The sequence below is a fragment of the Micropterus dolomieu genome, linkage group LG10 (genome assembly GCF_021292245.1).
Source record: "Micropterus dolomieu isolate WLL.071019.BEF.003 ecotype Adirondacks linkage group LG10, ASM2129224v1, whole genome shotgun sequence".
Lineage (NCBI taxonomy): Eukaryota > Metazoa > Chordata > Actinopteri > Centrarchiformes > Centrarchidae > Micropterus > Micropterus dolomieu.
The window spans coordinates 14870129-14884126 of NC_060159.1; the positions used below are offsets into that span (position 1 = coordinate 14870129).

The 13998-nt window shown below is 41.1% G+C and overlaps 1 protein-coding gene and 1 long non-coding RNA gene across 2 annotated transcripts; both read right to left on the reverse strand.

Annotated features, from left to right (window-relative positions):
- Positions 1-10171, reverse strand: LOC123978226 (calmodulin-regulated spectrin-associated protein 1-B-like). Its single transcript, XM_046061394.1, has 14 exons — positions 10168-10171; positions 8069-8208; positions 7865-7961; positions 7646-7772; positions 7025-7110; positions 6608-6692; positions 3687-6078; positions 3418-3554; positions 3070-3278; positions 2818-2880; positions 2347-2434; positions 2124-2245; positions 1906-2024; positions 1-1691 (listed from the first exon to the last, which is right to left on the reverse strand). Exons 1-14 carry the CDS (start codon positions 10169-10171, stop codon positions 1401-1403), a joined length of 3960 nt encoding a protein of 1319 aa, XP_045917350.1. The 3' UTR covers positions 1-1400.
- A 1672-nt stretch (positions 10172-11843) lies between these two features.
- LOC123977443 lies at positions 11844-13551 on the reverse strand. The gene is made up of 4 exons (XR_006826675.1): positions 13316-13551; positions 12650-12812; positions 12147-12370; positions 11844-12008 (listed from the first exon to the last, which is right to left on the reverse strand). It is a non-coding gene; the product is annotated as an uncharacterized LOC123977443 (long non-coding RNA).
- Positions 13552-13998: the final 447 nt, after the last annotated feature.

Sequence of the window (13998 nt, forward strand, 5' to 3'; positions counted from 1 at the left end):
TTTCATCAGAAAACATACCTAGTTGCATTTTATTATATCTCTTCAAAATAAATAAACATACAATATAACACAATGAAATAAGACTCATAACATCTCTGAAAGCCTGTAACAGAATAAACCTCAAAATAGTGCCTGTTTTTTAGTAAACATAACTTGTACATAACGTACAAAAAATACTACTCAAAAGTGTACAAAATGCAGCAAACAAATATCAAGTATTGTGCAGTTTCCCTCCACGTTATACCAGCTGTTGACAGTCAGTCATTACAGGGAAATTACTAGTGTTGAGTGCCAGAAGCTACATTAAAATCGTATGTCTCACCAGAATCCAGTGAGCAGTTAATGAGCAGCTAACAGCTCAGTGGCATAGCTCAGTTCATTTTGGTTCAGCAATACGAGCCATTCAGGGATCTCAGATGGCTCACATATGTGGTGGAATGTAAGTATGAAGTTAATACAATTTAATGCACTACTGAAACGGTATAATGCACTGAGTCTCAAAAGCGCTTCCTTTTTGGAACAAATACTAGTAGAATTTCCCCTACTGTAAAAACATTACACTTCCTCTGTAACAGCAGCACGCAGCTCCCAAACTAAAAAAGAAAAAAAAGGTTTTGTTGCTTTGCTCTATTGTTCTGTTGCATGACAGACGTTTTAAAGCATAATCAACAGTGAGAGAACACATTCAGAGCAGGATGCACGTACAGTGCATTCAGCTCTCCCCTTCCACTAACACTCACACACTTCCTCAAACGCACTAAATAGAAAACAAGACTGGACGTTACCACTCACTAAAATCCATTCCATACTTACATAAAAATGTATGTTCAAACCTCCCTCTCTTCATGAAAGCACTGACCAGTAATAAATAGTTACTGGTGAATAATAGGGGCTCTGTATGTGGAGCCTGGATTAATCACAGCAGTAGGGTGTTTTTTTTTGCCAAGCTGAAATAGCTTTAAATTTAAAAGACATAATCAAGTGAATGTTCACCTTTGCATGTCTGTAGTTGCACTTGGTATCAGCAGTATGCTTGTTAATGAAAGTAGATTCAGTAGTATTCAACTCGAGGGTCCATCTCCTCTTCACTGCTACATAAGAATCAGTCAATCATCAATAGTGCCTAACTCAAGTAGGACGTACCCACAAATTTGAACATGTGACATGCAGAATAAAAAGCTAACGAGACGAAATGAAAACATGAAATGTTAGAGCATTCAGTTGGCAGGTGTTTCATAGTCACACACTGCCACCGTCTGACATCTAAAGATATATACCCCTTTGGGACATGTCAGTTACATGACCACATGTCAATCATCTTAAAGATTATTGGGTCCTGCCCAACAGTAGTAGATAGAACAGAAACTATAACAAGTGTTTTCTTTCCCTCTTCTGCCTTCTCACTTTCTCCGCGCACTGCCCGGTCTCTTGACCTGCCAGAGGTGATTGTGGATGGTCAGGGCATCTACGCTGACCGACACAGACTTGGCGGGGATGACGGTGAACTGCTTTCTGTCCGAGCTGTATTTGTAGAGCTTGTCGATCATCTTGCGGGTGATAGCACGCGGCCCTGTGCCTGTGAACTTGATGATCTCCTCGGTGTCGGGTGAGTACGAGTAAATAGCGCGGAACTGGCACCCACCGTCACGGAAGAGGATAATCAAGTGATTCGACTCGCACTTTTCCAGCTCCTGTGGTCAGTAAAAGAGACACAAAACATCTTTTCTGAATATAGCAAAACATGAGCGAAAAATGTAACTGTGAAAGTAATAAGTAAAATAAAAAACAACTTACTTTGCCATGAAAGTAACGCAGAGTTAACTGATGATAACTATGTAGGCATAGCTTCTACATATTCACAGTAAATCCACCATCAATACATTTATTTCAAGTGATCACACTAACCTCCAGAATAGCATTCTTCTGGCCCTCATTAACCCTTCCAGCCAGACAGCAGTGAGCGATGGCATTGATGATGATTGGCTTGTTGGACTTGGAGCTTGGCTCCTTGAAGAGTTTAGGTCCTTTAAGAAACAAAAAAAATGACAAAAAGATTAATAAGATAAATGCATAAAAGTCTGTAAGCTATAGGATATTCAATCATTTTCTGCATTTCTGCTCACCATTGTACTCCACTGAAGTGATGGAAGAGGCTATAGAGCCGTTCTCCCAGTCCCTCTCCATGTTCCTGCTGGACGCCCTGCTCAGCATGGGGAACGACTCCATTGAGCACACAGATCCAGCTCTGGAAGCCACACATATATGTCAGTAAAATGACAATACCGATGCACAAGGTGGAAGAGAGATTATGTCCTCTGCACTTACACGAAACACAGGAAGTCTCACCTCTGTGACTCTGCCCCTCCAGAGATGACGCTGTCTGCCTCGGTCGCCAAAGAGAGTGTCGATCCTCTGTGACTGCAGATCAGGTCAGCTGAAAGCGACAGACAGAAGGATTTAGTCCCAGTCACTTTACTAAACAAAATAACATTGTTGTTTTCTGATCCCCACACACATGTTCTACTGAATTTTCACATGACAAGCAGTGACCCAAATTGATGATTTAATGTTACTCTAAATGCAAAAAGTTTCATTTTCATTCAAACAAGGGACAGAAGCTGCATAATAAGAAAGACAACATTATGATAAATGGATCACAGGTAAGTCAGAACCACTAAGTCAGCTACTCTCAAAAGGCTGATTAATCTTCCAAATATGTAATAAATATCTGATAACCCATGGGTTTGCTGCATAAACAATCTTTATGGGCCATTAATGGTTTATATCACATCATGCAGAGCAGGTTAGAAGGTTCACCTCCCCTGCAGCCTGCTGCTGAGCCCTTCGCTTTGATCAACATCGACACCTTCAGAGAATTACCTGCATAACACACATGTACACACCCAGAGGATGACGACGATTTTACACAAGTGAGCTAAACTGAAAATACACGCGCACAAACATGGCCTATCAGTATGCAGACAAACACACTAGGCATCTTGGCTGACAAACAATACAAATGCAACATGGCGCACAAAAAAAGTACTAAACCACTAAAGGTGTTCTTACATGTGGTGGATCCTTTGGAGAGGCTGTTGGACTCTTCACGGTGCAGTGATTTGGGCCTGCTCTTGCGGGATTTAGTCCGTGGCCGAGGCTTGACCAGACCCTGCTCTTCCATCAATGCCTGCTGCTTCCTATGCAAGTATTCCTGCTTAATAAGCTCTCGTCGTGCCTTCTCCTCCTCCTTACGAACACGATCCTCTTCTGCCTTGCGCCTTCAAAAAGGGGAAGGAGAGTTAGATGCATAATTTATCTTCATGACCAAGATACACCCCTGTTCACCTGTGTACCTGCAGACTTAGACAGGTCATTTTCCTTATAATTAATATGTGAGCGTGTGAAACCAAAACTTACCTGGCCTCGTCACGCTTCAGCTCACTCTCAGCTTCTTGCTGTTGTTTGCGTAGTCTCGACTCTTCAGCTTTGCGTTGCTGTTTGAGAAGGAAGGCAGCGCGACGTTTCGCCATTTCATCCTCTGCTTTTTCCTCATCCTGGAGAATTTAAAAAAAGAGTGATCATCATTGAATTAGTGGTTATGCTTCCCACATGGTACTCTTGATATTCCAAATAACAAGTTACGCACACAAGCACACATAAAAAAATACAGATATCCTAAATTTTACCTTAAAGAAGAAGCCTAGCACATTCTTCTGCTCGCCTTCTGCTGTGCAGTCTGTAACGTCTGCACTGCCATTCTCCAGTGGATCCTTGAGCTCTGATAGGTCAACCTCAATCAATTGACCTTTGACTCTGGTATTCTCATCTCCAACCACAGCCTCTTTCACTGAGTTTGCAACATTGTTCTCCTCTTGTTCTGCAGTCTGTGAAGGAGACATCAATGTACTTGAGAGGACTTGTGGGTCCTGTGACTGGGTGCTGTCCAAAAAGGGCCCTGTTCCCTCTCCAATGCTGCATTTGCTTGGGTCATCATGGACTCTGAAGGTGGTGTTTCTCTGAATGTTTCTCTCTAGCCTAGTGCTCTCAACCATACTCGGTGTCTTCTGGTCTCCAAAAGAGTTTTCACTAGGAGACTGAGTATTAGACTGGACAGAAACCATCTTGCTGTTGTCTTTACTCTGTTTTTGCTTCAAGGCTTTGCTGCGTTGGCTGGAGCTAAGCTTGGGAGGACGGCGAGCAGGGGCAGAGCTGCTGCCACAGATATCCACAAAGTGAACGTCAAAGGATGTGCAATCTGAGGTAAAGGATGTTGATTGTGTTGTGTTTGGGGTTGTGCTAGGGCTTGAGCTAGGGCTTGACTCTACACGTTCTGGAGGTGACACCACACGCTTCATCAGCAGGTCTTGCTGTAAAGAGAGCTGCATCATCTGGTGCTGAATGGAACTTATAGCTTCATTGAGTAGATCTATGGAGTGGGAACACTCATTCAAGTCAGGTTCAGCCGTATTATCCTGGGACACAGTGTTCAACCTGTTATCTCTGTTCATTTGTCTTCCCTCTGTTTGACCTGCCTTTGCCTGGACCATCAGAGCATCAAGACAGGAGTCATCCTTGCAGGACGGGGTCTTCACTTTGCTCCTGTCAGCTAGTTCTGAGGATTCCTGGGAGTGTTTGAGGGGCAGGGGAAGTGTGTCACTCTTCCCTCCACCCTTCTTAACAATGTTCAAGAAAGCAGCTTTCCCTAGCTTCAGTCGCTGCCGTGCTGATAGGGTCTCCATCTTCTTCTTCTGATACTCAATAGCACGTCTTTGCTCTTCTAGCTGCATGTGAAGTTGCAGCAGCTCTGAAGGCACTACCGAAGGACTCACCACCATATTCTTCCCCAACATAGGCTCCTTCCCTATCCAGCTGGAGGTGCAGTCACTCCTCAGTTGCCAGGGAGGGCAGGGTTGCCCCCCCTCAGAGCCATCCGGTGTGGTTTTCTGAGAGCTGCTGGTACTTGAGAATCCATCACGGAGGCCAAGTTTAAGGCGCTTTCTCTCTGCAAAGCTGGTCATCTTGACACTGGTGCTGCCTGACGCGCTGCAGCTGCTCGCCCAGGATATGGTACTGAGGCAAGGGCTTGAGCGTCCACTGCAGTCTTCCTTATCGTCCTGCTCACAGTCTTCCTTATCGTCCCGCTCACTAACCTTCGAGTCTTCTCTCAGTTTGGCAGACTCACCCTCTCCAAATTCACACGCCACTCCCTCCTCTATGTATTTTTCCCTTCCTCTCTTCACCACCTCTTTAGTCAGCTCCATCTGATCCTCCTCCTCCTCATCTTCCTCAAGGTCTGCAATGTCAGAGTCAGATTCTTGCCCTACCTCCAGTGCCATGGAGAAAGGACTGTCGCTGTCTGGCTCTCCTGAAATATGAAGGAAAAAGCCATGGGACTGTTTCTTCCCAGAAGGAGAGATGTCTATAGACCCCTCTGTGGGTGGCCTGAGAGAGCTTGGGACTGATTCTACCATGGGTATGGGCGTAAAGGTATTTCTGTTTAACTCAGCCACAGGGCCTTTTCTCTGTGAGGTGCTTGGGGCATGGGCGGCTGCTTTCCTAGCAGTTGCTAGTACTCTACAGCGACTCTCACCACTTTCCTCCTCCTTGTTCAGGGAAATGCTCTTCTCTTTGGCTGGTTTAGGGATGGCAGGCATCAGACGCTCCAGATAGTAGCTGTCTGCCTGGCAGTCAGGAGTAAATGGACCTATGTCGAGGCGGGGAGAGCAACGACTATTAGAAACTCTTGAAGTGGAGGTTGCACTCTGGATTTCCAGCTCATCCTGCTCCATGTCACTCCCAAGTGGACGTCGAGAAAATGCAGAAGGATGGATTACAGCAACCAGTTCCTCCTCTTCTATTTCCTCCTCTTCATCCTCTATGTGCATGTGATTAAGAAGGCTTTGACCACTGAGTCTATGTTGAGGCAGCTGAGGACCTGACCCCAGCATGTGTTTGGGGGTGATGCTCATTATGTTGGAGGCCAAGCTGTCTTTGCTGATGGAGCGAGCAAGGCTGATACTGTCTGCATCGTCCTCGATGGGACAATGCAGGGCGTAAGGTACTTGCTGGGATAAAGGCCTGGACAGGGACAGAGGGAGGAATACAATTTATGTGAGTGAATTATATATATATATAGAATCATGGAACAACAATTGCCTGTTATTCAATTAAATTCAATTCGATTTTATTTATATAGCGCCGAATCACAACAACAGTTATCTCACAGCGCTTTTCATAAAAGAGCAGGTCTAGACCATACTCTGTGATGTTATTTACAGAAGCCCAACAATTCCCACCAGGAGCAAGCACTAGGCGACAGAGGCAAGGAAAAACTTCCTTTTAAGAGGCAGAAACCTCGAGCAGAACCATGGCTCATGGTGGGCGGCCATCTGCCTCGACCGGTTGGGGGTGAAGGAGAGAGAGAGAGAGAGGGCAAGAGAGAGAGAGAGAGAGAGAGAGGGCAAGAGAGGAACCAAGAGAAAGAGAGAGAGGGATGGAAGGAGAGAGAGGTACAGTACTGTAAATACAGTAATGTTTATGTTATGCGTGTGCCTGCTGATACATTAATAAACACAGTAATTGTGAATGTTGTAATAATACTGCTCACCTTGGCCTCCTTTCCGGCCAGGCCAGTATTGAGCCCTGATGCTGCCCATCTGGACATGTCATAGAGTTGGACCTATTCCTCAGTTCTGTAAGAAAGGAAATATAATCCACATTACCTAAAGGACCTCTCAAACATACAAAATTAATTTTAATAATCTACACCAGAGACATTTTAGAGCCTATAAGGACTTAGTCTACACTCAGGGAATGAACTCTTTGGATAGAATATAAAACTGACTTTGAACGCTAATTATTCCATTAAAGAAAATTAAGATAAGACTATGAAAAATGTTCTTGCATGAGGGCCAATGTTAATTCTGCTCTTTATCTTCCCTCTCCCTTTTCAGTGTTTAAAGACTTTTGTTTGGTTTGGGACTTGAGGCAGCAAAAACTCTGCACTGGAGCTAGAGTAAATTACCTGAAGTGCTCTCCTCAGCCACTTTCTGTTGTCTCTGTCTCAGGGGCAGTAAAGAGTGAGATGGGCTTAATGGTCTTTGTTTTGTGCTGTAAGGGAAAGACAGATGTTTAGGTATTGATGTATTGATACATCTGGTTTGACTTTAGCTTGTGAAATGTTTGCTAAAACAAACAAAAATAATGCTCATAGTGTGTTTCAAAAATAGCCCTGATGTAGTGTGATTTTGGAATTAAAATATTTAGGAAGATGCTTTAATATGTTAGGTGCAGAGCAATTATAATATTACAGTTAAAGTGCTGTTGTAATGTACTGATAAAAAAAAATACTGGTCTTCAAGTTAGCAGTAGTCTTCAGATTTAAATGTACGTCACACTATAGATTGTTTATATTTGTGACTTTTACCATACTAAACTAGTGTATGAGTACTAAAAATGTACATTACAAGCACACAAATGTGCAAATGGACAAATGTCAACAGAAAGGACAAAGCAAAGTTTAGGCATGTGGTGTTTCTCAGAACTAAAAAATAAAAACTGCATTACATTAATCAGTAAACCTGTAACTTGAAAGTGAAACTGTCTCTGTGTGGTGTTACTGGAAAAAACAATTACTGGATAATACCTGAGGTCAGGGCTCGGGGGTATGGTCAAGATGTCGGCAGAGTTTGATGTTGTCAGGAAACTACGTTTGGTGACGTTGGAGATGGGAACATGGGGTCGTGAACTCTTAGGCTGCAGCAGCAATCTCACTGCAAAAATGGTAGAACGAGATTTTAAGAAGGGACCCTATAACATGAGCCATGAGCAGCTCAATAAATTACAAGTGGAGAGTGTGTTATACCATCTCTGATTTCCTGAAGGTCCCTGGGCTGTACAAACTCTGGCTTCACACACTCAAACCACCAGAAGAGCTCAGCAATGAAGACCATCACATTATTCTGCAAGACAATGATCAAGTTTAACGTCAACAGGAAATCATGATAATGTTGTTGGAGCCATTTCAAAAAGTATTTTCATATATGTTATGAATTTTTTTTGCGCTCACCTTTAATACTGGTGGAGAATACAACATGTCCTCAGGCTTCAGATAGAAGCATTTGTTCAGGTATTCATTAGAAAACTCCTTTAGTAGCTGGATGTTGTACACAGTGTCTGCTATGGAAGGAACCTCCTTCAGACAGATATCTGCACAACAATGGGACAACAATGCTTTATTCCACAGGCTGTGAGGTTGCTAAATCAATGACATGACTTTATGCACTACATTGAATTTTAATCTCATATCCACTAGTTGGGCAATTTTAGTACCAGACACTTAAATTTTTTATTCATGTGCGTTTCTGTTGTGTCTATTGATCCCAGGGAAATGCTATTTAATTCTACCTGTACTACTGTTGTATCTCTGGTAAATGACAATAAATCTTATCTTATCTTATCTTAATGGGCAAAACTATCAAGTTATTACTGCATACTATAATAATAAAGTGGTAAATCAAGACTATTTTTAACCATTTAAAAAAAAACTGGGCTTTTTGGGAAATACAGGTGCTGGTCATATAATTAGAATATCATCAAAAAGTTGATTTATTTCAGTAATTCCATTCAAAAAGTGAAACTTGTATAATGTATACATTCATTCCACACAGACTGATATATTTCAAGTGTTCATTCCTTTTAATTTTGATGATATAATTGACTAATGAAAACCCCCAAATCAGTATCTCAGGAAATTAGAATATTGTGAAAAGGTTCAATATTGAAGACACGTGGTGCCACACTCTAATCAGCTAATTAACTATAAAACACCTGCAAAAGCCTTTAAATGGTCTCTCAGTCTAGTTCTGTAGGCTACACAATCATGGGGAAGACCGCTGACTTGACAGCTGTCCAAAAGACGACCATTGACACCTTGAACAAGGAGGGCAAGACACAAAAGGTCATTGCTAAAGAGGCTGGCTGTTCAGAGCTCTGTGTCCAAGCACATTATTAGAGAGGTGAAGGAAAGGAAAAGATGTGGTAGAAAAAAGTGTACAAGCAATAGGGATAACCGCACCCTGGAGAGGATTGTGAAACAACCCATTCAAAAATGTGGGGGAGATTCACAAAGAGTGGACTGCAGCTGGAGTCAGTGCTTCAAGAACCACCACGCACAGACGTATGCAAGACATGGGTTTCAGCTGTCGCATTCCTTGTGTCAAGCCACTCTTGAACAAGACACAGCGTCAGAAGCGTCTCGCCTGCGCTGAAGACAAAAAGCACTGGACTGCTGCTGAGTGGTCCAAAGTTATGTTCTCTGATGAAAGTAAATTTTGCATTTCCTTTGGAAATCAAGGTCCCAGAGTCTGGAGGAAGAGAGGAGAGGCACAGAATCCACGTTGCTTGAAGTCCAGTGTAAAGTTTCCACAGTCAGTGATGGTTTGGGGTGCCATGTCATCTGCTGGTCTACCAGGAAGCAGTCTACCAGGAAGTTTTAGAGCACTTCATGCTTCCTGCTGCTGACCAACTTTATGGAGATGCAGATTTCATTTTCCAACAGGACTTGGCACCTGCACACAGTGCCAAAGCTACCAGTACCTGGTTTAAGGACCATGGTATCCCTGTTCTTAATTGGCCAGCAAACTCGCCTGACCTTAACCCTATAGAAAATCTATGGGGTATTGTGAAGAGGAAGATGCGATACGCAAGACCCAACAATGCAGAAGAGATGAAGGCCACTGTCAGAGCAACCTGGGCTCTCATAACACCTGAGCAGTGCCACAGACTGATCGACTCCATGCCACGCCGCATTGCTGCAGTAATTCAGGCAAAAGGAGCCCCAACTAAGTATTGAGCGCTGTACATGCTCATACTTTTCATGTTCATACTTTTCAGTTGGCCAACATTTCTAAAAATCCTTTTTTTGTATTGGTCTTAAGTAATATTCTAATTTTCAGAGATACTGAATTTGGGATTTTCATTAGTTGTCAGTTTTAATCATCACAATTAGGCAAATATTGAAATATATCAGTCTGTATGCAATGAATGAATATAATATCCAAGTTTCACTTTTTGAATGGAATTACTGAAATAAATCAACTTTTTGATGATATTCTAATTATATGAAAAGCACGTGTATATATAAATATATATATTCGAAGTACTGACACATTGTCTAACTTAATACTACAAATAAATGAAGGACATGCAATCTACATAAGCAGTTGGTCTGCCCGGACCGGTGTTATGCCGAGTTTTGCCTGCCTGCCGAGAATTGCATGCACCTCCAAATAATGCTTTTAAACGCTATAATATTCTTTGTGGGGTTCATCAATGGTGATAAATGATTCGAAGTATATATTTTATGAACGTTTACAGTCTTTTATATTTTAATACACTTAGTAGAAGTGCCATTTCTTGACATTCAGTAAATATATGTATCAAACGCAGTTATCAGCGTTTGATCAATAAGCACAGCAAAGTGTCTGAAAAGGACCTAAATAGGTGGATGCATAATTTGGCAGAAAATTTTTTTTAGGCTACCTGCCGAGATTTGCATCCACCTGTTTTCTCAACATAAATGACCGTTATCACCCGCGAGGTGCATGAAATTCTCGGCAGGCAGGCAGAATCCTATAAAATAAATAAACGAAAACTAAGGACATGTACTCTTTCATTTTAGTTCGTTTTAGTTAGTTTTGCAAACCTACAACACAGTTTTAGTTAGTTATCGCTTTTTTGTAAAGCTCGTTTTTATTTTTATTTCAGTTAATAACAATGTTTTTTCATATCTACTTTTCGTTATTTCGTTCGTCTTCGTTAACGATTATAACCTTGCAAACATGGCGTTAACTCAGTCCACATGTGTCAGGTGATCTGTGACCACACATTCAACAATCTGTAAATAAATGCACAAAACCTTCAAAATATTTTCAGTCATTAATATGCACAGCAACACAGCAAGCTTTTCTTTCAAACTGTTATTTGATAAATGATCTTGAAGTTGGAAATAATTACAAACTGACATTTACTGAAGTTGAGTTGTATTCATTTGTAAAATAGTTTTACATTTATTCAAATTAGTTGGTATTTGTTTGTGGATTGGAACATGCATTTGTGAACACCATAAATTACTCCCAAACAGTCAAACAAATTTGAAAATGTTGTTTTTATTTTTTTCTCTCCATATTTATGTATTAAATTAATTAATATATTTAACTGGGATTCTGATTGGTTTCTTACATGTGTGCATATGCAGGAAAAAGTATGTCTGTGGCAGCAGTGTGATAGGACAAAAGTAAACATTATTACTCCAAGCTGTGTGTCTTTGTATATTTACATCCAAAGTCTTACTAAAACAAACAGATACTTAAATAAATAAGTCAAAAACTCAGATATATAAGCACTGAAGAGGCCTTTCAAGGTTCAAGGGGAGAAATCAATTGCAACCTTAATCCTTATTTCCTAGGTAATTTACTTTGTGAGTAACGTGTACGTCTGTCAAGACCAACTACAATGGTACATTAGTTTTCTTTGGCAAACACATAAAAAAAGACAACACTTTATCAAGAGCTGTTGTCACAAACGACAGCTACAACAGACACAGTATGTGAACTATCATAAAATGTTATAGTATAATGATATTTCAACACCAATACACAACAATGATAGAGAGAACTATCAACTCTGTTGGTTATAAAGGAAATGTATTGCAGCCAGACCAATGCCACTGAAGTGATTTCCCTGAGGAAGGAAAATATATGGCGGTATTTTTTTTACGGTTGAGAAGGAGGAGATGTAGAGTTCAATCCAGTTGAGAACCTGAAAGTTTGACTTACAGTTGAGTTCGATCCGAATGAAGTCTTTGATGCCCAAGTTTTCCAGGAAGACACCAGAGGATGAAGTGGTTTTGAAAAAGAAGGAGATGTCTGCACTCAGCTCTCCGTGGAATGTGGGAAAGTGGAGGTACGACGTCTCCTTGTCAAAAAATGCAGCGTTCCAGACATTTTCTGCAAAGAAATGAGACCATATTAATCAAGGTCTTGAAATTACAATTGTAAATTAGGGGAGTGTTTAAATGTTGCAAATGCCTGGTCAGTATTTTACTGAGTCATGACACACAAGCGTCATTTCAAAACTAGACTTACTGTCTCCATGGCAACGGAGATGCCCCACCCTGTAGGCGCTTTCGGAGCCAGGCCTCTGGACGTCACCCAGCACCAAAGATCTGACAGGGAGGGTCTCCTTATGGGTCAGTAGGCCTGAGTCATTCAACCTGGAAGGTAGGGGAAAGGACAAAGCACAAGAAGGAGAGGAAGAAGCTGAATTGAAAAAGGAAGCCAAAGGCTAGAGGAACAAAAGAAGAGGAGAGCTAAGAAAGAGAAAGCAGAGCATAAGAAGTAGTGTTATCATCATGATCAGGGAGAAAAAAGGGAAATTCATCATCACTATTTCCACCAGCAATAAAACTTACATAAAATAATGTGACAGTGTACTGAGCATTGCAAACATAACCATTAGTATACATTACCTGTCTACGAGTACATTTGATTTAGTATCCTAAGGTATTCTTATAAATAACATTTTTAAATCAACATAATTCACTTGTGTTGTTATCTTGTTTTTGTTGAGATAAGTAAATATACAATACCACTCAGTGCGGTCAGCATCGCAGTTGCAGTGATGTTTGGGGTCCACGCAGTTCTCCTGCAGGCCGCATGCGCACTGCTGGCTGCTGGGTGAAGCCCCACCCCAATAAGTCTGCACCTGTCCTACACCTGGACCCCCTACCCACCAGCTGAGTGGAGGGCCGTCTGCAACACACAAATTTGTGTCACTTGTCAGGGCATTGTACTTCCCCAGCGTTAAGCGTTACTGCAACACGCCTAATCTAAAACTAAAATGTAATGATTATAGATCCCTACCAGACATGTTTTAAAACATATAAAAACACTCTGCTTGGAGTAATCTGTCTACTATGACTTTTCCACAAGAAGTTCAGTTACCATTTAAATTCAAGCACGTCTACCTAATTGTAAAATGCAGAATCGACAAATGTGCAAATATTGTTCATTTGACAAATTCTGTGATTAATAAATGTAAAAAAATAAACCACAATAATGATTATTTAACATTTCTTAACAGGCTTTCTGATCACAATATACACAAATTTATCAGGTACATTTAGGAGACCTATTATGCTTTTCCATTTCTTTTTTATGATTTATCGACAATGTTACAATGTTCATGTTAAACATGGTCAACGCTTCAAATAATGAGGTTAAAATATCTAAAAGAAATCCCTGTGAGCCAAAACCTCAGATTTCCTCCTGTTCTGAACGCTCTGTTTTGAGCTGCTTTTTGTACCAACAGCTCGGTTCCATATAGGGTCATTTGCTCCCTCAGTCTGGGCCTTTCCGAAACTGCTTGCTACTCCTCCCTAACTACTTCCACTCTGTTTGCGCGTTCATGCGGAGGGTGCACCACATTGAGTGCCATCCGAAACAACTGAGGGCGAAGTGGTAGTGGGTTGTTAAACCCTCAAATGCCAAGTAAGCACCGATTCTGGCTTGTTGAAGGTGTGTAACACCCTTTGCTGCACGATGGGGTACCTTTCTTTCGATTTGAGTTCCGTGTGACTTCGCCGGTTAACATGTAGGATTTTTTAATTCTGAATCACCATTCACAGGTAAACAACATTGTGTATAATAAAAAAATACTCTTGTCTGATAGACAATACAAAGGTTGTTTTTATTGAATCGTAAGCCTATTCATCTTATATGAAAATCTTCAGCCAAAACAAAATAGCCTACAGTAAACAACAGAACAATAGAACATGACACAACGGGATACACAGCGGGATCACATAACAAGCAACAAAGGAATTAAAGAAAAATAGTTAAGTCTTTATACAACTGTTTTAAATTCTTCAGACTATATAATTCTTCAATATAATATTTGATTTATATTGAAATGTTGTATTAGTGAATGTAATATTTT